The 23304-nt window shown below is 39.6% G+C and overlaps 2 protein-coding genes across 3 annotated transcripts; one reads left to right on the forward strand and one right to left on the reverse strand.

Moving 5' to 3' along the window:
* The first annotated feature begins 4431 nt into the window (after nt 1–4431).
* LOC104609257 (F-box only protein 13-like) lies at nt 4432–9326 on the forward strand. 2 transcript variants are annotated; one of them, XM_010275514.3, is made up of 2 exons: nt 4432–4916; nt 7856–9326. In XM_010275514.3, the coding sequence occupies exon 2, from the start codon at nt 7880–7882 to the stop codon at nt 9110–9112; it is 1233 nt and encodes a 410-aa protein (XP_010273816.1). In that variant the 5' UTR covers nt 4432–4916; nt 7856–7879; the 3' UTR covers nt 9113–9326. The 2 variants fall into 2 exon arrangements, with proteins under 2 accessions (XP_010273816.1, XP_010273815.1); XM_010275513.3 differs by lacking the exon at nt 4432–4916 and adding an exon at nt 5245–6441.
* An 8357-nt stretch (nt 9327–17683) lies between these two features.
* On the reverse strand, nt 17684–22882 carry LOC104609258 (Remorin family protein). Its single transcript, XM_010275515.3, has 5 exons — nt 22405–22882; nt 21739–22279; nt 20781–21297; nt 20586–20667; nt 17684–18168 (listed from the first exon to the last, which is right to left on the reverse strand). Exons 1-5 carry the CDS (start codon nt 22540–22542, stop codon nt 17941–17943), a joined length of 1506 nt encoding a protein of 501 aa, XP_010273817.1. The 5' UTR covers nt 22543–22882; the 3' UTR covers nt 17684–17940.
* Nucleotides 22883–23304: the final 422 nt, after the last annotated feature.

A 23304-nucleotide genomic window follows, 5' to 3' on the forward strand; every position in this document is an offset into this window, starting at 1 on the left:
AATGTGAGGAAATGACAAGGAAACTGTTCAAGGAGATGGAGGAAAAGTATTTGATGAGTGAAGAAATGACAAGTAAATTGATAAAGGTTCATTCTTAAAGGGATTAAGAATAGCAGAATATTCATTCTGTTTGTTGCTTGAATTTGCATCAATAAAAACGCAAGTCACAGTGCCCATGTTATCAATAAAAACAGGTCGACAAATTTGGCTAGATGACATGTTAATCATTCACATCAGCTAAAAACAAGCCTACTCTTTCTGATGAATTAATCATTTACATCAACAATTCATGAGATGGATTAGGATTTTCCCATATAAAACTCAAAATGAAAGATGAATTCAAAAATTCACTTATAAAGTGTATGAAAAAAAAATTTCAGTTGTTAGATAACATTTAGGTCATACAGAAATACACAAATTCACTTACAATATTGCCCTAAATTTATCACTTACAAATAGCATGAAAAACACGGCCATACTTGTTTGGACTTCAAATCGGACCTATTCCCGCCAGTGGATGCTGTGGTTGTCGGTCCTCCTTCTAGGTGGGTTGTTTCTGTTGAAAATTGAACAGAAGTGAACACTTGTAAGAAGAAGGAGAAGATGAAGAAGAGAAGAATGGAAGAGGAACCCTACCACTTGTCAAAGAAGAAGAATGGATAGGAAAAGAAGAAGAGAAGAGGAGGAAGGTTTCTCCTTGTTACTGTTGATGAACCATTGGAGCTCTCCTTGTCGTCGCCAATGGAAGAAGGGTTCGCTGGAAGGAGGAAAGCTCCATGGAAATCAGTGAAGAAAATCGAATAATGAGGTTTAACAACACCCCTTTTGTCATGACTAGTGGGTTAAGTTGGAACAGATTCGTGTCTGATTGAACCGATCATACCACGATAATGTGTGTTTGACCATTAACGTTGGGATAGTCAGCATGTTATTCTCCTATTTGCGGGTTCACGTGTCTAGTGCACCCATGGGTGTATAGTGTTGGATTTTAATCTCATAAGAGATTAAATCCAATGGGTTTGATTGGTCAATTACATGAGAAATTGCACCTGCACACTTGATTGAAAAATTAGTTTTTCTCTTACAAAACCCAGTTTTGAACTTGTCCCACATTGGAAAATTATAAGTTTTGTTTTCAGTATTTCAATAGGAGCTGATTTACACTTCTTAGAATTAGTAGAGGAGAGTATGGAGATTCAATACCGCGCACACGCGTGTGTGCGGCGCAATGAGGCGCTTTAGAGGCGCACTTTGCTCGCACCCGCGTGGCTCGCGATGGGCGGCTTTGGTTTTGGTGCGTTGCTGACCGTTGATCACTATTGATGAGATCAATGGTCATGATTTGATCGGGTGTGATCAAAAGGCACAATTCAAAGTCAATAGTCACTAATTGTCAACTACTTTTTAAACAGTCACAATGTTTGAAATTGTGACTGCTCGAGGTGTTTTCTATAAACCAGCACCTACCTTTTCTTCATACCTCTTCACAAATTATTTAAGGAGCATGAATCAGACTCCAAAACACACAATTTGAAAATTCACTCACTCACTCTCTCTCTCTCTCTCTCTCTGTCCGGTCTGCTACAGTCTCACAGAAGGTTTCTTTGGAGACTCTTCAACTTTGCTGGTTGCAGATTCTCGCCCAAGGCTCTGTTGTATCCTGGGAACGAATTTGCCTGTAACCCAACAACAAACTCAGTAAAACTGAATGGGGGCAAATAGCGTTCTAAAGACAATGTCTTCAGACGCGCTTCAGAGCTTGTCCTCCAAAATTACAATGACCCCATTTTCTCGAATATATAGAATGCAGACTCCCTGCAGAGGCAGGTGGCAACGGAGCTAAGACTCCTAACTAAGACCAAGCAGAAAAACCGCCTCAAAATCGTTCGAATTGGCACTATAAGGCCTTTAATTTCACTAACTCTTGTTCTGATTCTCAACTTCAAGAGAATGGTGTCACCGCAATACTTAACCTGCCTCTATGCAATGAGAATAAGGATCTAATTACTGTGTCAAGAGCAATTAAGCCCCGGTGAGAGCTCTCAAGACTGGAACTGCAATCGCGAAGGAGAACACCACATGTGCTTTGCCTTGCCTCTTGCAGATGAAAGAGAACAAAGTTGTAATACAAAATCTCACCTTTCCATTCCCTATCTTCCCAATTCAAGAAAACGTCCACCACTTGGGTTGTAGTGCATCAATGGCAGTTGTAGAAGGGTATCCTATACAGGATTATCAATTGTAGTGTCTTCACTTTTTTCCAAGAGATTACCTTTGAGAGATTGATGAAAATTTTCATTAATTAGATTTTATTTTAAAAATTTAAAGAATATAAAAGGCAAATTTAACATTTCATTTTTCCCATTAACACTTGACAATTAACAAAAGCAATAAGAATACTTTAAGAAAATAAAGATAGAGTTTTTCAATTAATTAAATAGTAAAGATAGTTTAAGAAATTTTCACAAAAAATAAATAAAGCATAAGCCATAAATAATATCGTCTACCATAAAAAAAGTTTGAACTTTGAAACACTGGCTGAAATTTTATGTCGATGCAGGCATTTGTTTGTTTACTGTGACCCCAAACCCAAGACAGCGCTTTCCAAAGTTAGGAGTCTTCATTGCTCCTTGTCTTGGGGGGAGCACAATGCCAAAATCTCTGCTCTCTGGCTTATAATTAGTTAGGTGGGGCTGCTGGGATTCAATCACAGCCACAGGTCACTAGTCAGCCAACTGGCAACTTCTTTACAGAGTAAGAGTATATATATATATATATATATATTTATATATTCTCATCCAACCCATTAGTTTTATTTGTTATTTATACTACTTACTAGAAAAGATGTTCCTCGCTGCTAAGCATAGTGGAAGCTACAATGCTACTTTTCCCTACATTGGGCATTGACCAAACAGAAGAGGAAGTGGGGAAAAATTAAAAAGAAAAGAAAATCTCTTCTCTTGAAAAATAAATTAAAAAAGAAGCTTTTAAGTAATAAAGGAAGAGAAAGCATGCATAAGTAAGGCACACTGCCCTTTCACGTGCGGCGGAGAATGTTGTTTCTTCCGTTTATTTAATTGGAAAAACAATCTCGACTACCGAGATGGACAAACGGACCCAACCCTATTACCTAAGCCTAAAACTGTGTACAATACATACAAGTATTTACGGCCACGGGGGGTGTTGCTTTTTTCCTTTTTCTCTTTTTGGAAAACTTGTAATATTATTTGTTTATGAATGATGAGGGTTGGAACACGGTTGGGTTTGGCCCTTTTTATCTTTTATTATTATTATTATTATTATTATTTTAATATCATGTATGTATTCTGAACAGGCGTAAACTACAAGAGTGAGAGAATTGCGTAGAGAATCCATGCTAATTAAATGTAAATGTATTTTTTTTTATAGAAAAATGTAAATGTATTTTAAAATAGCTAGAATAAGCAAGAAAGAAGAAAGGACGAACTTTCCCAATAATTAATTCTTGACAAAAATCTATACTGATTCTTAATCTGCAGGGACACTAACACATGTTTCTCCAGTCGGGAGAGGGATGGGGTTCTTGGAAGCATGTTTTTGAAATGGCATTTTCAGTCAGGTTACAACTTGAATACCTTTGGAAAAAAAAAAGGTCTTGTTGGCCGGCCCTTTAATTTTAAGGAAATTTCCAAGAAATAACGTAACAGTAGTGGTAGTAGTAAAAAGTGAGAGACGATGATGCACAACTCCGCTATTGAGCTATTCCTTTACTATTACTATTACTACTACATATCAATACCATGCATATTATATGGTCCCTTTTTCTTCTCTAATTCTAATTCATACATATATAAATATATATATATTTGTGATTGACCGGAAAGAAGCCATTTTCATTTTTGACTATATGCGGCACTGTTCCCTTAAATTATTCATGCATCTCTGATGGGAAGAGATCTTTCAAGCTTAATTTGACGTATGCCAGTACTGTTACTCCGTTGGCTGATAGACAGACAGGGGTCTTGATTGGAGTTGGGGTACTGTCTTACTGCACCATTTAATTGTTGTGGCCTGTGAGGAGTGGGGTTGCCTCTGCAATCTGCATTCTCCAGACTCCAGCTCCCAGAAAAATCAAAAGATTAGACGTTGGAATGACCCTTGTGCAATGGGCTGTCTCTATCAAATTGGGTCCCATTAAAGGGTCAGAATTTACACTCATATCTAACGATCTAAAACTGGAAGGCCAGGGTCTACCCGTCCGTCTGGGTCTGACTTGTTGGGTGTTTGTAAAGCTATTTGACAGGTGCCAGGAGGACCCCACGTGTTAGCCATTGACAAACATGTGCACCCCCATGGCATAATTGGCATGGCATGCCATGGCAAGTAAAACCAGGGCTGAGGGAACCAAAAAGCATCTTACTATCTCAAATCTCAATGCGTGTGTGTGTGTGTGTCTGTCACTCTAGCTCTGTGACTGTGAGTGTGAGGGAGAGATCTACGATACATAGCTATGGCTAACACAGTCTCAAGACTCAACTCTCAACGAGAGTGTGTACTGTCAACTGTGTGAGAGAGAGTCAGTGTGATAGAGAGAGAAGAGAGAGGAGAGATCCACGAAGGATAACAGCTAGAAGAGATACTGACAAAGGTGGCATCGAGATCTCTGCATACAAGAGAGAGAGAGATAGAGTAACAGTATCCCGCCTGAAACAGCCCGAGGAAAGGGGTCGTAATTAACGGCTTTTTCTTCTCATTCTCCCCATTCTTTAATGTGTCTGCCAGGGTTATTGGCATTTGACTTGCGAGGTAGAAACAAATAAAGTATGCAGATATAAACCCACGAGGCACGAGGGCGCAAGAGTTGGGGAGAGAGAGAGAGCGAGAGATTCCTCGACGAGGCGGAGGAGGGTAGGTCTGGTCGCTTTTGCTTTACAAAGGTCAGCCACCGCTTTTGCATCTACACCTTGTAGTTGTTGAAGAAACGCTTTCCTCTCCTCTTCTTTTTGTTCATATTTTATGAAACTGCTAACTTGCGCCTATTTATGCATTAATTAGGGTTTGGTTAACTGCATATAGCTATGATTTTTATATTAGTGATTTTGGGGCTCTCTACATGGCATTACACATAATTCAGTTGGGTTTTATATAAGGTTATATCCATCCTCTCTCTCCCAAATGTCAACCAAAGAAACCCACTAAATGCAACCTCTATATATATATATATATATATATATACTTTTATTAATTTGGAGTTCAGATAGATAGATTAGATATTTAGATATGTGTTGCCCATTAAGTTGCTCACGTTAAATATTTGCGACTTTTTCCGATGTATATTTTATTTGGGCCTTCTAAAAGCTTTAAAAAGAATTGCTGATTGAGAGCCCGGCCCCTTGAGAGTAAGGGCTTTCACGCAGCTGTCTATGGTATTGCATGAGATAAAGAAATTCAGAAGCTGTATTTAATTTGGTAAAAATCTGACAAGTAACCAAAAAAATCAGACTTTCATGAATGCAGCTCAATCACCACAGAAGCCTCTCCCCAACGGGCTCTAAGCTGACTTGACGTTCCAAGTGGGTCTATTTGAGTAATATATATATACATATATGAAAACGTTGGAGCTTTTAAGCTTTAAGAACCTGATTCTGATTTGGCCAAAGCAATGGTTACGGCCATTCTTCCATTGATGGTCTCTAGTCTCTTCGTAGATGAAGATCAAGAATAGTGGCTTGGCGTCAAATATCTTCTTTTTAAGTATTACCATTTTAAATTTTTTATCATTAATTATTTAACACCTGGACCCGACGCTGGTCCAAACTCCGTACTATGCTAGCTCGGACCAGTGTTTGATTGAGCAGGAAAGCTAGTCATGACTCATGACATTCTGAGGCTTTTTTGTCTACTAGCTATGGTTATTACTTGGGTTGAAAAAACTTGAAATTTAAGTTAGGGTTGGGTTGAGAAGTATGAACCTGATTTAGATTTTGGGTTGGGTTAATTGAAGTGTTCTTTTTTAGCAATCCCACACGCAACCGGTGAGTAAACCAATTAGAATCCATCCAACTCCCAAGTCATCGGGTACTTGGATTGAGTTAGGGTTGACGGTTGATCTCAACCCAACTAACCAGCCCGACTTGTATCCTTTGACTCTAAGCATAGCCTTTGAAAATTAGAAGCCAGATGGCAGGGATTCGTGCGAGGGTAAAATGGTCATTCAGTAGGCAAAGAAAGTTTTACTCGTTTAGTTGCGTTTTACTGTCGCGTGCCGGCGCATGTTAGCGTGGTCCCCCAACCGTTTCGGATTCCGGCCCACCACCCCCTCTGTCAACGCCAAACAAAAAGAGCTCCCCAGGAAGCTTCGCTCTCTCTCTCTCTCTCTCTCCATATATATGTCTCTGAGGAAAGAGGAGCAAACTTGTCTTTCATTCACAGTTCGTTAAGGGGCAGGAATTCGGATAACAGGTGCATTCTCCATCTCTGTTGGCTCTATTTCTCATTATTTTATGGTTTTTCTTTTTGAGTTGAAGATGGTTTCATCAATTAATGATGTAGTCTGCTGCCTCAAGCAAAGCAAGCAGTTTTTTTTTTTTTTTTCTTGATTTGTTTTCTAGCTGTTTTCTGTTATAAAATGTTTGAGTTTTTCGTTTTTTATGTCTTGAGATTTCTTTGACTTCTCAGAAGGGTCGAATGTGGGTTATCTGGATTTAGTTCCTATTTTCTTTTTCTTGATTTTGCCTTTAAGTGCTCCTGTTTGATTAATGAAGCTCCTTGGCCTGCTAAATGAAATTCATCTCTTCTTCTGCTCAATGTTCTTAGCTAGTGCCATTACCTAGTGCTTTGGTCCTGTAATCTTTCCCTTTCAGATTAAATTAGAGAATGGAATTGTTTTATTCTGGCTTGTACAAAATGCTGATTTCAATAGAGTGTTAAGATATCTAATTAAAAGAAAGATGGTGCCTTGACTGTTCAGTGTTCTGGAGATATTTCTTTCCTGTGCTTCTCACGGGAGTGGAGGGCAGGAAATGATCCTGGATTGTTATATGAAAACAACCTCTTTTGGTTAACCTTTGGACGTTAAAGCAAGAATGCAATATCTATCTGACCTTTCTGTGCAGTTTAGACCGTTCTTTGTTTGTTCTTTGGCCCTTTCTTAAAGGTTTTCCTGATGCATTTGTAAATATATATTTAAGAAAATTGTAAATAATATGTAGGGGGCTTGTCTGTACAGTTTTTAAACAGTTCTTGAGATCTCTGGGTTTTCTCTTGTTAAGAAGAAGAGTCATTAGTATTTTGGAATTTCGATTTAATCTTCAACTTCTCTGTGTTTTCGCTCTCTTTGTATGAAGATAGGAAATATTTTTGTACTGTATTCTTCAGTTTTTTGTCAACCGCAATTACATTAATGAGCTCTAACATTTTGGTCGTATACATTTGGCCGTTTTTGTAGGAAATCAAAATTTCGTTTGTTGGTTTTATATGATTGTTATGTAATTGTTTCTCTTCCTTGTCGTCTCTTCTGTTTAGATTCCTTTTCAAAAAGAAAAGGAAAATCTAATTAGTGAACAGAACTCTTGAGTCTCGATTTCCTGAAATAGTTATAGCTTTCTGATTTTATGCTCTAATGGTTTTACCTCTAAAAGCACAATTACTTGAAAATTTTTCCTGACCTGTCCTGCAAAGTTTTGTTTTCCTTTCGAGATATTTGGTAATTTTGGATGTGGTTTTCTTTCTTTCTTTCATTTTCTTTTTGTGATATCGTGTTCTCAACTTCTTGTACATTGCACAAGCTTGTCACCTCCATGCATACTCTCTTTTTTCTACAGGCTAGGGAGATTCCCTTTTGCTAATAACATGTCATTTGCCTTTGGTCTTGCAGATCTTCTTTACATATTTCCAGTTCATGGAAATGGATCAGAACTTGGTATCAAAGATAACCTTGAAGAGAAAACTACCTGAAGAAAGAGATATTGGGATGTTGGGCCTGTCCTTTGACGAGTTGAACCAAGACCTGCTCGAGAGGGTGCTCTCATGGCTACCAACATCAAGCTTCTGCCGCCTCCGTTCAGTGTGCAAAAGATGGAGTTCTGTTGCAAACTCTGCAACTTTTCAACTTGCCTGCTCCCAGGTTCCCTATCGGGATCCTTGGTTTTTCATGGTTGGTCCCCATCTTGACCAATCAATTATCTTTGACACTGCTGAAAGGAAATGGAAAAATCTTAATAACCAACTTCTCCAACAAAATCCCAGCTGCAATTTCATTCCAGTTGCTGCTTCTGGTGGTCTGATATGTTTCCGCACTATTTCTGGTGACTTTGTTGTCTGCAACCCAGTCACAGGTGCCTGCCGAGAAATTCCTCCTGTAGGAGAGACCACTCAAAGTCAGACTGTCCATGCCATTGCAATGGTTTCATCTTCTAACTGCTCCTCGTATAAGCTTGTATTAGTCTCTGGTGAATTCCCAAGTCTCTCTGTCAAAGTCTATGATTCAGAGAAAAACTTGTGGCAAGAAGAGATTGTGCTTAGTAGGAAAACCAGCAATTCATTAGAATCTGAGATGGCTGGAGATGAGACTCTTTACTTTCTCAGTAAAGCAGGAGATGTTGTCATGACTAACATGCAAAGGAGCCCATCGAAGCAATACTCATCTGTTATAACTGTCAAAGATGGTGAAGAGATTATTTATTTTCTTAGCTCCTCAGGGACGGTTATCTCATGCAATTTAGCCCACAAATGCTTCTTTGAGTATCCAAGGTTGCTTCCGGTCTTTTTTGAGTATTCCATTGATGTTGTTGAGTGTAGGGGTGAGATGTTGGTAGTGCTATTGTCAGAGTTCCTAGAAACCGCGAGTCTTAGAGTCTGGAAATTCTGTGAGGGGGACCGGTCGTGGCATCAGCTTGCAGTTATGCCTCCATCGATGTCACATGAATTTTATGGCAAGAAAGCAGATATAAATTGTGTAGGATCTGGAGGTCAGATACTTATATGTGTGAATTCTGGTGAGTTTAGTAGTTGTTACTTATGTGATTTGGTGAGAAATGAATGGACTGAATTGCCAAGGTGTTTTGTGGATGGGGAGGCAAAGGAATTCATGTCTGCCTTCTGTTTCGAGCCCAGGATGGAGGTTTATGTATGAAGAAAGGTACAAGGAAGAGCATGTGAGACGATGAATCCAATTAAAGATGGTCTTTTTTCTGTACTTTTATTTTGCTTTTTATTTCAAGAAAGGTTTATGTAACTGTCTTCCTATTGTACAATGGCAAACTAAAGTTGCATAAAATTTTATGGATGTAAGTACCTTTGAATGTTTTGTTCAACTAATGAAGATTTTAAGCTTAATTCTTGTTTTTAAATCTCAAGGAGAGCTGATGTAAGTTTCTTTTAAATGCTATTAGAGAGAGAAATATACCTTTTCTTCATCTCATGTGGTGTTTATTTGTGGTTGTTTTTACCAATGCGTCAATCTTCATTTCGACTTCCCAGATCTCCATGTTTTTAGTTTTGAACCATATCTTTCATTGAATCTTGGGATTCATATCTTGTTTCATGAGATCACTTTCTTTTGGTTTTCCTTGGTTCTTATAGAGCCCTCTATCATGCTGGCAATCTTCTTTGGACAGGCTATAGCATCTCAGTTGCTTTCTCTTGAGATGGATTGATTTCTAATAGCATCTTTCCTAATCTCGTCACTTGTTCATCACCATTATTATGCTTATTCTATTGGCATATTGTTCTTTTTAACATTGTTCAGTAATTTCTTCACGCACCCCAAGCATTTTGGATAATGGATGGGTGCATCAAATGTGATTCTCACTGTCTAATTTAGCAATGCAACTTGAGCTGATAAAACATTATACATCATTGGAATAGATCGTTTTTGTGTGTGTTCAGCAATGGCAAGAATGAAGCTTTATCCGCAAAATCCATCAATACATACCATTATTTTCTTCAAATTAACCAATCAAGTAGGGTAAATGCTAGCTTTATGGTTTAATTTCCCAAATAGTACTGAAACTCAGGAGGGTAACTTCATTAAAATTAACAAGTCTACCGAGTTTGCTTAAACCCAGAGGGAACTGCCCATTTACTTGAGGAAATTGATCAAGCACATTAGAAGATGCAATATTAAGACCTGGGGATGAAGGACCAAGAAAAATTATGTTTGTCAAAACCTGCAAGATCTTCTCAGTAAGATCTCCTGGGTACCTTGCTAAGTGATTTAGCTCATCATGTTAAATCTCTTATTCATGAAGATAAGATTGATCTCCCTGTGCCTAGGTTTAGATATGGTCACCAAGTATTTTATGTATCTTTTCTGTTTGAGGGGGTTTGTTGAGCTGGTGAGGGAGAGAATGGTGTATTCTGGGCTAGGGGAAAGGTGAAGTTTGGGGTTTAAAAAAAAAAAAAAGACGGGAGCGGGGTTGAGTTAAGTTGTGCTATCAGTCAGCCTCTTAACTGGGAAATTGCAAATTGGTGTACAAAGTAAATCAGCCCAGAAATTATTGGTAGATGTTCTCTTACTGGTCAGTTGTCATCTTCAAATTGTTGCAAAATAATGGACTAAATGAACGCTCAGAGTATGAGGAAAATAGAGTTATTCTATTAATATCTTCTTGTGAGTGAAAGGCCTCTCTATCTAAAGAGAGCAGAGAGCTACCCAAAAATGCATACCTAATAAGCATCAAGAAGAAAGCCTTTAATCTTGAATGTTTAAAACAATTAATTATTATGGATCACTGGTTCACTATATATAAATTAAAAACACATATGAGACCCACCTTAACACAACCTTGCTAAATTATCAGTTTTTTTTTTTTCGTCTTTTTAAGATTTTATGCTAGGCCAATGGGCTGTGTAACGGGGTTAGCCCATCCTCCAATCCCAAGCCTTGGTTACAACATGCAGAAGAGCATATCAGCAAGCTAGCTGACATCTCCTTTTAGGAGCTTCAAAAGAGTAATTTTTACTACATTCTATTGAGACATTATTTCTTTAAATATCACGGATTTTAATAAGTCAGCAAATTTTATAATTTATTTTTATAAAAATCTAACTAAAAGTTGTTGAATACATTTATGCTAAATAAATGGAAGAATGTCCTGTCCATTCTACGAGTTGATATTACACCTGTATCTGGTGTCCATGTTTGAAACTTGAGTGAGACGATGAATCCCCATCTGCAAATGGTTTATTAATTAATTTTAGGCTTTTCACCCTGGGTTATCCCTGTATCAGTTTGGCTTGTACGTGTCTATCAGAGTGACAGTTACTTGGGGTTGATTTTAAAGCATGAGCTCATTGTCCGCGTTGAAGACTCTTATCTTGGTTGCATTTGGGAGTAATCTTGCATATAGTAATTGTTCAATTGTGGAGTCCCACCCACAGACTAGAGGTACAATCCCTCTGTGTTAAAACTTAAAAGCCTGAGTAGTGACTAATATCACCTGAAGAGAAGAGATACAGGGTTCAATTGTTTAACTATCAACAGAACCGTCAAAACAAAAAAAAAACAAAGGAAAAAGAAAAACTATCAACAGAACCTTGTCCAAAAGACCACTAAATGCCAAGGAATGCCTTCTTGATTTCCTTTTAAAGCTAAATTCACTAACTGAGAGTCTGAGAAAACAACTAGCGAACTCCATTCCTGCAACCATGCTAAAGAGAGGGTTTCGAAAACTGCTTTCATTTCTGTTTCTACTTTCTAATATTGTCTCTCTTACAAAACCGAGGTTACCCACATGCAGGTATGGCAAATTCTTTAGCACTATTATATACGCAAAAACCATAATTACCCATGTTGCTAGAACAAAAGGCTCCGTCACATTGGATGTAGAAAGTATTAATTTGGATCTGCACCATTGACCATAGAGAGGTGGCTCTGTTGGTATGTTAGCTGGTTGGCTTCAGCATAGACGTGGATTCGATTTCTGCAGCCACCTACTTTGGGGAGAGGGGGTTATTAGTGTGGTACATATCACCAATTACTAAGAAAAAAAGACTACGGACTAGCAAACAAGAAAGCATAAGCATAGGGACAAAAAACAAACATGCATTTGTTACCACTTACAATTCCTTTTTCTACAAGATCAGATTCTAAGGTGATGAAACTACAAAACAATCTCCAAAGAAAAGTTTAAATCGTGGAGGGATTTTTAATTTTCAAATCCTTCTAATCCAAGCCAGGATACCAGACTGAACAGAGGTATTTGTCACTCTCCATTCTTCCAGACAGCATTGATCTCCAGGAGCATTCTTCATCCAAACCAATTTGTCAAAGCTTTTGTTAAAAATATGAATATTCATAATTAAAGTCATTTCCTATTGCAAAAATAAAGAAGATAATTTCTCAGTATCCCATCTACCGGCAGAAGCTTGATTAAGCATCGAATTTGAAGATCCTTACTTTCAAATGAAGGGGGCCATTCAAAGGTTTCATAGACTCTTGAAAAAAGTATTATTTTTGATGAATAAATTTTTGGTGATGTATCATTTTTTGTGCTAAGTACCTCGTTATTTGGTATGCTTCCAAGTGACCGATGATTCAGAGGCCGAAGTGAACTTTTGATGGATGAGGACCTGGATGCCGAGTTAGGGGCAGATTAGGTGCCGAGTTAAATGGGCCGAGCTAGGCAGGTTAGGTGCTGAACTGACTGGGCCGAGCTAGGTAGGTTAGATGACGAGCTGGCCGGGCCGAGCTAGGCAGGTTAGGTGACGAGCTGACCAGAGTGCCGAGCTGCCTATTAGGTGCCGAGCTGCGTATTAGTTGCCGAGCTGACCAGAGTGTCGAGCTGCTTGGTGGCGAGCTGGATTGATTGTTGAGCTTCGTAGTTCTTTGGAGACCTATAAGGAATCAATGTCAAAGGACCCAGGGTGGCTAACCCGGTGAGGTCGCTCCGAAGTCAGTACTCTCATAGTAGACTGTGAGCTAAAAATCACAAAGTATGAGAGCTAGAATATGCTTACTTGCCCCCCCCCCCTCCCATGCCATTGGGGTTGGTGCCTTTATATAGGCATAGTTTGGCGTGGGCTTCACGCACCGCATTCGAGATCTCCGAGAAGTCGTCTAAGTGGTCCAAGATTCTCTGAGGTAACTGCCATGCACGTTGACCACCCTCCGGATTGTTCAACACGTGGGCCAACTTCCAAGGATCGTGGGAGTGTTAGGATATGCATGCCGAATTTGTCGGCGAGCACGTCTCGCAGGTCGCTAGGTCGCGCCTAAGCTAGGCCGCCCGATGGGACACCATCAACTTGGCTAAGGCAAGTTGTTGCCTAAGTGGTTCCAGGTGTCACCTAGTTGTTCTGAGGTGCCATGTGTTACAATATCACTGGAAGGCCAAATCCGCTCTCATCATTTGCCCCCCACTCCCGAGCTGAAAGTTACTCGGCGAAGGGAGTAGATTGCTCCTTTTGGCCTGAAATGACTAATTCGATGAGCTCGTAAGCGTTGATTCAATTCCTTAGGCTCTGGGAGCGACTCACAGTCCACTCTCCTTACCCTTGATTTTGCCCATGCCAAAGAGGCGACTGGGTCTTATGTGCCCATACCGAGGAGGCTACTGGGACTTATGTGGTGTCGAGGTCTTTTATCAGTTCGGCACTTTAGCCCTTAGGCTTTGGGAGCGACTTGTAGTCCACTCTCCTTGATCTTTGATTTTGCCCATGCCGAAGAGGCGACTAGGTCTTATGTGGTGCCGAGGTCTTTTATCAACTCGACACCTTAAAGCTATGGCTGCACTGCATCAGCCTCGTTAGTGATGTCGGTTACCCACTCCTACAAGAAACTACTAGGAGTTGAATCTACGGGGGCAGCACTACTGACTTTAGGTCACCAGCTCGCACGGGAGCCTCGAAAGGCTCGATCGGCAGGGGCGTCCATGTAGTCTGTTGGCCGCCTACTCCCGCAGAAGCCACAAAGAGCTCATCTTTGTAGAGGGTACCTCATGAAGATGACTGATGAGGCTTTATCCGAGTTGAAACAAAGTTGGTAGAGCTGCTTAGTCCGTTGGCCATCAACTTCCTGCATAGTCTTTGAGTTCAAAAAAAATGGAAACTAGAAAGTGAGAGCTTTTAATTTCTAAAAGGTGAGAACTTAGCTTTCTGGAAGAAGAGGACTTAGCCTTTTGAAGGATGAGAACTTAGCTTTTTGCAGCGTTTCCCACAGACGACACCAATTGATGGATCAATTTTTTGGTGATGTATCAATTTTTTGTGCTAAGTACCTCGTCATTTGGTCTACTTCCAAGTAGCCGATGACTCAGAGGCCAAAGTGAACTTTTGCTGGATGAAGACCTAGATGCCGAGCTGACCAGGCCGAGCTGGGGGCAGATTAGGTGCCGAGTTAACTGGGCTGAGCTAGGCATGTTGGGGGACGAGCTGACTGGGTCGAGCTAGGCAGGTTAGGTGACGAGCTGACCAGAGTGCCGAGCTGCCTATTAGTTGTCGAGCTGACTAGAGTGTTGAGCTGCCTGGTGGCGAGCTGGATTGATTGTTGAGCTTCGTAGTTCTTTAGAGACCTGCAAGGAATCAATGTCTGAGGACCTGGGGTGGCTAACCCGGCAAGGTCGCTCTGATGCTTAAGTTAGTACTCTTATAATAGACTACGAGCTAAAAATCACAAAGTATGAGAGCTAGAATATGCTTACTTGCCCCCCCCCCCCATGCTATTGGGGTTGGTGCCTTTATATAGGCATAGTTTGGCGTGGGCTTCACGCACTGCATCCGAGATTTCCGAGAAGTCGTCTAAGTGGTCCGAGATTCCCTGAGGTAACTGTCATGCACGTTGACCACCCTCCGGATTGTTCGGCACGTGGGCCAACTTCCAAGGATCGTGGGAGTGTTAGGATATGCATGTCGAATTTATTGGTGAGCACATCTTGCAGGTTGCCAGGTCGCGCCTGGGCCAAGCCACCCGGTGGGACACCATCAAATTGGCTTAGGCAAGTTGTTACGTAAGTGGTTCCGGGTGTCACCTAATTGTTCCGATGTACCATGTGTTATAATATCATTCGAGGGCCAAATCCGCCCTCATCAATTTCCAAGTTGTGAAATAGACAGTGAGAATGAGGGCAAAGATAAAATGAAATAGAGACAAGAAACATTGAACAAACTATACAGAGCACACATATTTTTTAATGAAAAAATTAGAAAACCCTTGAGAAAACTAAGGATGACCTTCATGTAGCAATTTACATGGATTACACACTCAAGAGTTTCTAACAGTTTGTATTTCGTCTCACTCTATTAACTACTCTCAAAAACATATAAATAGATGAAGATGACCTCTCAGATTTAGGAGTACACAATTTAAAACCCATTTTATTTGTTTTTTTTTTTTAACTTTTAGATTCATAACACCAGAAAGATCTTTGGAACTTTTCCAAATCACTCGAAATCTTCTTTTTTTTTTTTGGAAATTTCATCACACTCATAAAATGGATAGGAATAGGCTGAAGAATAGACTGAAGCGAAACTTGTCTGCCACCAAAAGATAAAGAAGATGCTTTCCACCTGCTTAATTTACACTGGAATTTACCCAAGATGAACCCTAAGGCTTTAGCTTTGTGTTTAGTCCATTGCAGAGGGACCCCTAAATATTTGCGATCCTTATCTAAATGAGATTTTTAATTGCCTCTACAATATTTTAACACCTTTTTAAAGGGTATTCTTACTAACAACATTCTTGAATTTTGAAATTTTACTGAGAAGTCTGATATTTCTTGAATTCAACAAATCAATAACATTAGCAGCTTCTGCTTAATTAATTTTGCCAAATAACATGACATCATCCTCAAAGAGTAAATATGAAATAAAAAACAACTACCTATGGCTATGGAAGGTTTTTCGGGGATAGTCTTGCATTTCCTTTTGGTCTGATAAATAATATCCTATTACACGTACGTGTGCTTCAGGCTTCGTTTGGAAAGAGAGCAAATATAAATGTGTTGACTGCAAAACCTGTATACGGTCCATACCTGTATTTCTAAACTTTGTATTTACACTTTTCTCAAATAGAGCCTTATCTGAATTTATTACAAGTCACTACAGTCGACCTCTCACTTGATTTTTCCAATTACCTACCACTTTCTCTCACCCCAAACACAAGCACCACATATATGTTGGATATTCTTATATTTTACTGTGATAATTTGTTTGTTGAAAAGGTATTATATATTGGACGCGGAGTGGAGGGTGTACTTGCAAGCTGACTAGTGTTTGTCGGAAGAAGTGTTAACACGGCTAACCATCTCCCATATTTATATCTGGTCAGTTAGCCCCAGCCTGTGCTCCTCAATCTTCAAAGATGAGTATGAAGCATGATTTTCAAAACCGGACTGGACCGGATGGTCGGACCAAAAAAATCGGAAATTTGTCAAGTGACTGGTTTTAGTTTTTCTCAAAATTGGAAATTTGTTTAAAATCATTGATTTTGGTTAACAAATTACTGACCCAGATAGTTAATCGTTCAAACGGTTTTGACCATTTTTTTATTTTTCTTTAGAATGGGCCGATCATTCGATTCAAACAACCGAATCATTCAACCCGATAACCAAACCTCTGACCAATTTAGTCTCTGAATCGTTTTTAAAAATCATGGTATAAAGTCAATCTCTCTCTCTCTCTCTTCATCACTATATTTTTTATATGCATTTGGAATACAAATATAGTGACATTAAGGATAAACTTGAAATTACACAACACATATTTAATCACCATGCATGACTAATGACTAGTATAAGGTGCATTTTCAATGCAATAACTCCTGATCATAAGGTTTCACATCATTAATAAAATACATAGGCTCTCACTGAGAGCCCATAAATTTATTACTGGTGCTAAACCTCGTCATTGGTTTGGTTCTATATCCCAAAGGTTTCAGTTAATCTGAATTCGTAAAACATGCAAATCTCATGAATTTATCACTGGCGTTGAACCATATCATTAATTCCACAGTCCGTTAAATAGCCGAAGAATTCAGCTCAACCTTGCTCGGTACTTCCGACGGGGGGCTGAATGCCGTGTCCCGTGTACAGTGTGTTTGCGCATTTATTCTGCTTTGACTTTGAGGAAACCGGGATCTGAAATTAGGGTTGAGTCCATCGGAATCGGATTGGCGCGTAATTTGTGCGTGTACACTTGTATATACAGTTCGGATCTCCTGCTCACGTCTATCCACAAATACATCTCCCCCTTATTTAATACTAAGCAGAGGATGAGATATTCTCCATGTGTGACTGCGTGGACAAAATTCTCGTAGACAGAAGATCCGAAGGCAATAAATAACGGTGCTTGCTGTACACCAAGGTCCAAAGAGGAACTGAGACAGCGTCCCTCCCTGTAACACAGTTACGCAGCTTAGCTCTCGGACCGCCATGCGGATGCGGGTCGTAATTGAACTCAACTTGAAACTCAGGAATCAGAATTCGGGAATAGGTCCACCATCCACAGGCCTCTTCAAGCTAAACCGCAATTTTGATTTTCCGAGATTATATATATATAAATTGATGCAACTTATTCAAGGCTTGAATTGATGCTCTGAAATATTTGGCGGTCCCTAGATGGATCATGGATGTGGATGAGGGATGACCTGCTGACAAGTCTGAACCTCTCAACAGCTCAACTCGCGCACCTCCAGTGATCCCACTCACCTGTTCAGTCAAATAAGCACTCTCATCTCAGTCTCAGTCAAAAAGCACTCTAATCCAGGTGCAGGAATTGAACCAGTTGTCTTAATTCTTGTGTGATTAATATGATAGTATCATAAATACCCCCCACAAGGCCCACCACATTGCACTGTTAGGTTGTTCACTTTCTTCTTGGATTTCTAAATACAACTTCTGAATGGTCAGTCCTTTTCTTTCTTTGTTTTATTTTCTTCTCATTAAGTGCTTCACTTTCTTTCTTACCTGTTTGTTACATGACTTGTGCAAAAGATTGCAGAAATTGACTCTCTCTCTCTCTCGTTTAGAGCTGGTGATTATTGCAAGGAAAACAACCACAGGAGGTACGATCTGAGAAATATGAACTGTTTTCCTGGTTCTTCATTTTCTGTGCTTGTTCAGTAACTCTCTGGTTTTGCTGTGAGTGTTGCAGTTGGGCTGCTGCTCTCCATTCCTCAGCTTTTCTATGCACAACTGCCATCCTCTTCATTAGCTTCTCTTCTAGATTTGACCTCATCTTCTGTATTTTCACCTATCAAAACACAACTTCAACATCAAAAGACACACGGTGATAAGGTGAGGTTGTATCACATTATATATCGCAAAGACAAACACCCACGATTGGAAAAATAATAGACCCAGTTCTTGCAACCATAAGTTTCTGGAGCAAGTTGGATTTTCTACATTATGAATTTCAACTAATCTCTACAATCAAACTCCTTTCAAACTTTTAAAACCTATTAAACCAACCCAACTCACCTTCTCCCTACTCCCCACCACGGCACCCTCCCAAAGAATAAAAAAACTTTTTGTCGTACATCATGATTTTCTCCTCTTTTCAACATAAAAAAACAATTTCTTTAGAGGAAGAAAAGCATGTGGGACAAAGGTTTCCCCGTGGCATTAACAGAAACAGGTTATGGCTTTATAGTTTCCCTTTATCTTATTCAACCATTTCAAAGCTAGTTGTCAACTATTCTAGTGAAAGAAATTCACTACTCCTAGGTCTAGCTAATGCTAATTTTTTATGCGTGGAAGTTTCATCAACGCTAATTCTGAGGGATTCTTTATTAGACCTTCACATGGAGGGCTTTGATCTCATGACCTGCATCTGTTCACGGCCAATTTACAACTTCAAGAACACAGGCTGGTAGCCTGCTATCGCCGGCCATCACACAAAAATTGTTAATACAAGGATATAGGAACAAGCAATAAAGAAATGGCAAAAAAATTAAGAATCTTTTACAGAGCTACGGCCTTGCGGGGCTCGAGGAGGCATTAGCAAGCAAAGAACCTGAGAAAAGCTTTGCTGTTTAATCAACATCAACAATGGACTGTAGACTCTGTCTCTGGTCTGGGTCACGGGAACCCAAGGTGCAGTTATCCACCCAAAAAAAAAAAAAAAGAAAGAAAAGGAACCCCAGGTGCAGGTGCAGTTTAGACTTTAGAGTCCACTGAAAAAGGAAAAAAAAAAAAAAAAAAACTTTCCTGTGTTTGATGCTCAGGATCAGGGGGAACACCAACGATAGGCAAGAGTGGCCGACACCTAAAAACCAATATGATGATTGTTGACTGACTAAATGGGATTTAATTATCTAATTTATGCATTATTTTAAGCTTTATAGAGAGAAAATGCGTGGAAGGCTGTCCTATTGCTTCAAGGTGATATTTGACCCAATTAATTCCCATAGCATTAGCAAGACGCAGGCTACAAGGTCATGCAGCCCCAGTCCCCAGGCAGCGTTGCTGTAACCGGTGAAGGAAGCTTATTTTATAAGGAAAAGTTTCATTAAGAACCAACCAGAGAGGAACAAAATACAAAATGCAAAAGGAAGCCACCACAGCACAAAGCAATATGAAACTGATAGCTAACTCCCCACTGGAGGTTACAGAAACCAAGTGAGCTGTATTTGCTACGTAGTGAGCCCCTTGCTATTGGAAATTCTTTGAACATTTGAGAAGATGCAAGAAACTGGTGAAGGAAACATGGATATGAGAAAAGGAATAGTCATAGTGGCTTCAAAAAAGGAAAGGAATAGTAGTCTACTTTTTTTTTTTTTTCCTTTTTGTGAGGAATGGTGTATTTAACAATAACAGTAGCACCAACTCACTGAGGTAATTAGGTAAATACTACCAATACCAACAGGAGGAGAATAACAAGCTGGTAAACAGGACCATGATAGAGCACCAGAGCTATTCACCATGTGATCATCCAGACAAGAAATCCATGTTACGTGGTGATGCACTTGGGTTTGCTATGGTCCTCCAAACTGCCTTTTTAGCATAATATAACATAAAGACTTGTATATGGCCCCTCGGTTCTTCACCCTCACTCACACATGCTTTTTTTTTATGAAAAAGTACGATTTCCTGAGACTGAGGGTAAAACAAGAACGGAGTAGTAGATAAATTGTAAAAGTGAAAAACGGAAATAGCGATTTTTTTCATGGAATACCCAAAAAATTTCTTTGTGGGATGTTCTAATTCTAGAGTTTTAAAGCGAGGTGAGGGCTGAGTTGGGTTCTGAAAAAAGTTAAAATAATGAAAAGCCTGCAGCAAAGAGAAGGTCCGCCCAGTGGCTGAACTGAATTTGTCTTTTTAGTGAACAAGTGACAAGTCATTAATTAACTAGGCATATTAGATTTGAGATGTTTACCCCCCAAAAAAAGTTAGATTTGAGATGTCTCCTGGTCCTGGATATTTTATCCACTACAAGACAAAAGAAGTGGATTAAAAAAGAAGAAAGAAGACAAAAGCAGTGAACAATTCAGTTCAGCAGCCACTTCAGCCATTGCCCCTATTCTAAGAACCGAGTTCAACAAATTTCTGTTTCTCACTATCGTCCATATCTCAATGGTAAAAGGAATTCAAAGAATTACTGTGCTGTTTGCAGTGAAAAAAAGCTGGAAACAGTGAATATGGAAAGGAAATTATGGCTCCCCCAATTACCTCTAGTTTTCTTGATTGAGCCTCGACTTTTGCACTCTGAAGATTCACCCAGGCTTGAATTTTTGCTTCTTCCCTCTGATATCTGCAACAACAACAAAAAACAACACCTAAATAAGAGGGTAATAAGTAGAGGAGGAAACTTGAAATTGTTGCAATGTACAACACAAAAACTCCCAAACGTGGATCCTACTAAACCTGATACAGCACTTGGCCCTCTCCTCTTCTTCCCATGCGGAAGCTCTGGACTCTGCAGCACTCTTTCTAAACCCGGTGCCCGTTTCAAAATGTCTCAAACTCTTTGATATCTCCTCTTCCTCCTCTTCCCTTGAGCTCCAATTTGATACAACCGAATCATACTGCGTTCCAAGTTCAAGTTTTGCAAAATGGTACTCCTGAAGCTCAGAAATATCAATGGTAGTGGTGGTGGATCTTGAATCTCCCAACGCCAAGGGGCCTGACCTGTCAGCTGGAGTGTTGTGCCTCACAGGAGAGGAACTCTTGAAGGGTGTGTGGCATCTTGAGGTCGTGGAACTTCCACGAGGAGTCATCTCAGTCCCAATGTCTCTGTGTTGAACCTCGGGAACCACTTCCGTAGCCGCATTTTTCATCGTTTCACAAACTGTATTACTGAATAAAAAGCCTTCTTTGGTTGGTTCACAGCACCTAAAATTCGGAAAACTTGGATCCACACCCACACTGTCTGTAAACTTATCTGGAAGAAGAAATCCATATGGGCATTCAATAAACCAATATCAAAGAGCCAAAAAAATATGGGAGTTAATAAAGGGCTACCGTCCCTGTGGATTTATACTCTCTAGTTCTTGACTACCAACGTTTGGTAGTTTCAAAATTGTTGTAGATGACACTGTATAAAGACCACATTATTTATGTTCAAAAAATTTTATTAAGCACAAGAGGAACCCCATATAGAAACCACAAATGGGTACCAAGAAACGGTTGATTTTTCCCAAAATGATCTCGCAAACAAGGTAGTATATTGTCTGAACTCTGAACTGGGTATTTTTCATAAGAAAGAACAATATCAAAAGATTGATGCAAAAGAGAAAAATCTTTAGCCTTCCTGCAGCTAGGAGCAGGAAGGATGCTTAAAAAAAAGGGGAAGACGAAAAGTAAAGACAAAGCAAGATTTCACCTTTTAAAAGTAGTTCCGTTGAGACCTCACTGAGAGTTAGGTTAGGGTGGTCCAAAGACACGGAACCATGAAAGCTTGATGCCATTCTTGAGACTTTCTCCTCGGTGACTCTGCATTTTTCTGCGAAGACCTCATTTTGATGAAAAATCTCATTTTGTTTTGATATATTTGAGTTTTCGGAAGGTTTCATCGCATGGGCAGGGGAATCATGGCAGGAACTACTGATTAGCCATTTCTCTGCATCATCCCACTTGGAAGGGAAGCTCTTTCTGGAGAGATTTCCAACGGCGAAGCTGAAAACTGGCCTACCAGGAGTTGGAGGGGCATCTGGTCTCCTCTGTGCAACTGAACTTATTCCTTCTCTCCTACTCTGAGCCGAAAAGCCTCTGCCTTCAGTATCATTGTTAGCCATTGGAAAGGCCTTGACAAACTCAGATGTCTCCTTGAGATTAAGCTTGCAAAGTGGGTCAGGGAAGGTATCTGCAAATGGGTTTCTTTTGTTCTTGTAATATGACCTCGAATTCCCCTCCAATGGTGGTTCCTAATTAAAACACAAACACCCAAAAGAAAGGAAATAAGAGAGAGATGGACAGCACTAACAGAAACCTTTTGCAGATAATTACAATAGAAGAAGAAAGAAATGTAGATTAAAGACGGGACTTTAACCTTATTACAAGGAAACAAAGATGAAGGTTGCAAGTATTTGGGGCTCCTGATATCCATGGTTGGGAGCTTTGAAGGGTTTACCAAATTTGGGCTTGAAGAATCTTTTGTTTCTTCAGTTGGTTTCACCATTTGAATCATATTCTTTGATATAAAAGTTTGGAAATGTGGCAGTTAAAGAGTGTATCTTCGGAACAAAGAAAAATCATTGACTGTAGGTATTACTAACTCGGTCGAGAGAAGCCCCTTTTGAGAACCAGCTCCCAGAATGCAATAAGAAAAGAAGAATTATTCAGGGAGGAAGTGGGGACTGGGGAGGAAAAGAACGCTCAGGCATGGATGTCGATGAGATAGAAATGATGAATAAAATTAATATTTTGAATTCTTGGACGAAGGTTCCCGTTTGTTTGATTCTCTGAAGAAATCACAGGGGCTTATTAGAGAGTTTTACGGTCTCACAGCGAGTGCACGGCCTACAGTCAAGTCAAAGCAGAAAGTTATTTTCGGCAATGTTTGCTAAAGAAACATGCAAAATTAAAATTATTTGAACAAGAGAGATCAACCGTTTGATCTTCTTGACGTAGTAGGGGCTAGGGCTTAGGTGGGTGGGCTCGCTCTATTGTCGGTTGACAAATGACAATACTGGGTGTAAGAGTGTAGAGTTAGAGTTGGAATACTATTCCACCTGATCCTGATGTAGTCCCGTCAGTTTTCCCTTTTCAGTTTTTCATCAGTAATCCATCGTAATCGTATAGAACTTTTAGTGATAATAAATTATATTTTTATATAAAAATTAAAATTCATATTTTTGCATTTGCTTTTGGGCTTTTCTGATAAAATTCACTCTTTTCGTGAAAAGCAAAATAAACAAGGGAAAATTCTCGATAAGTATCTTGTACTTTA

The sequence above is a fragment of the Nelumbo nucifera genome, chromosome 6 (assembly GCF_055504915.1).
Source record: "Nelumbo nucifera cultivar China Antique chromosome 6, China Antique-T2T, whole genome shotgun sequence".
NCBI classification, from domain to species: Eukaryota; Viridiplantae; Streptophyta; class Magnoliopsida; order Proteales; family Nelumbonaceae; genus Nelumbo; species Nelumbo nucifera.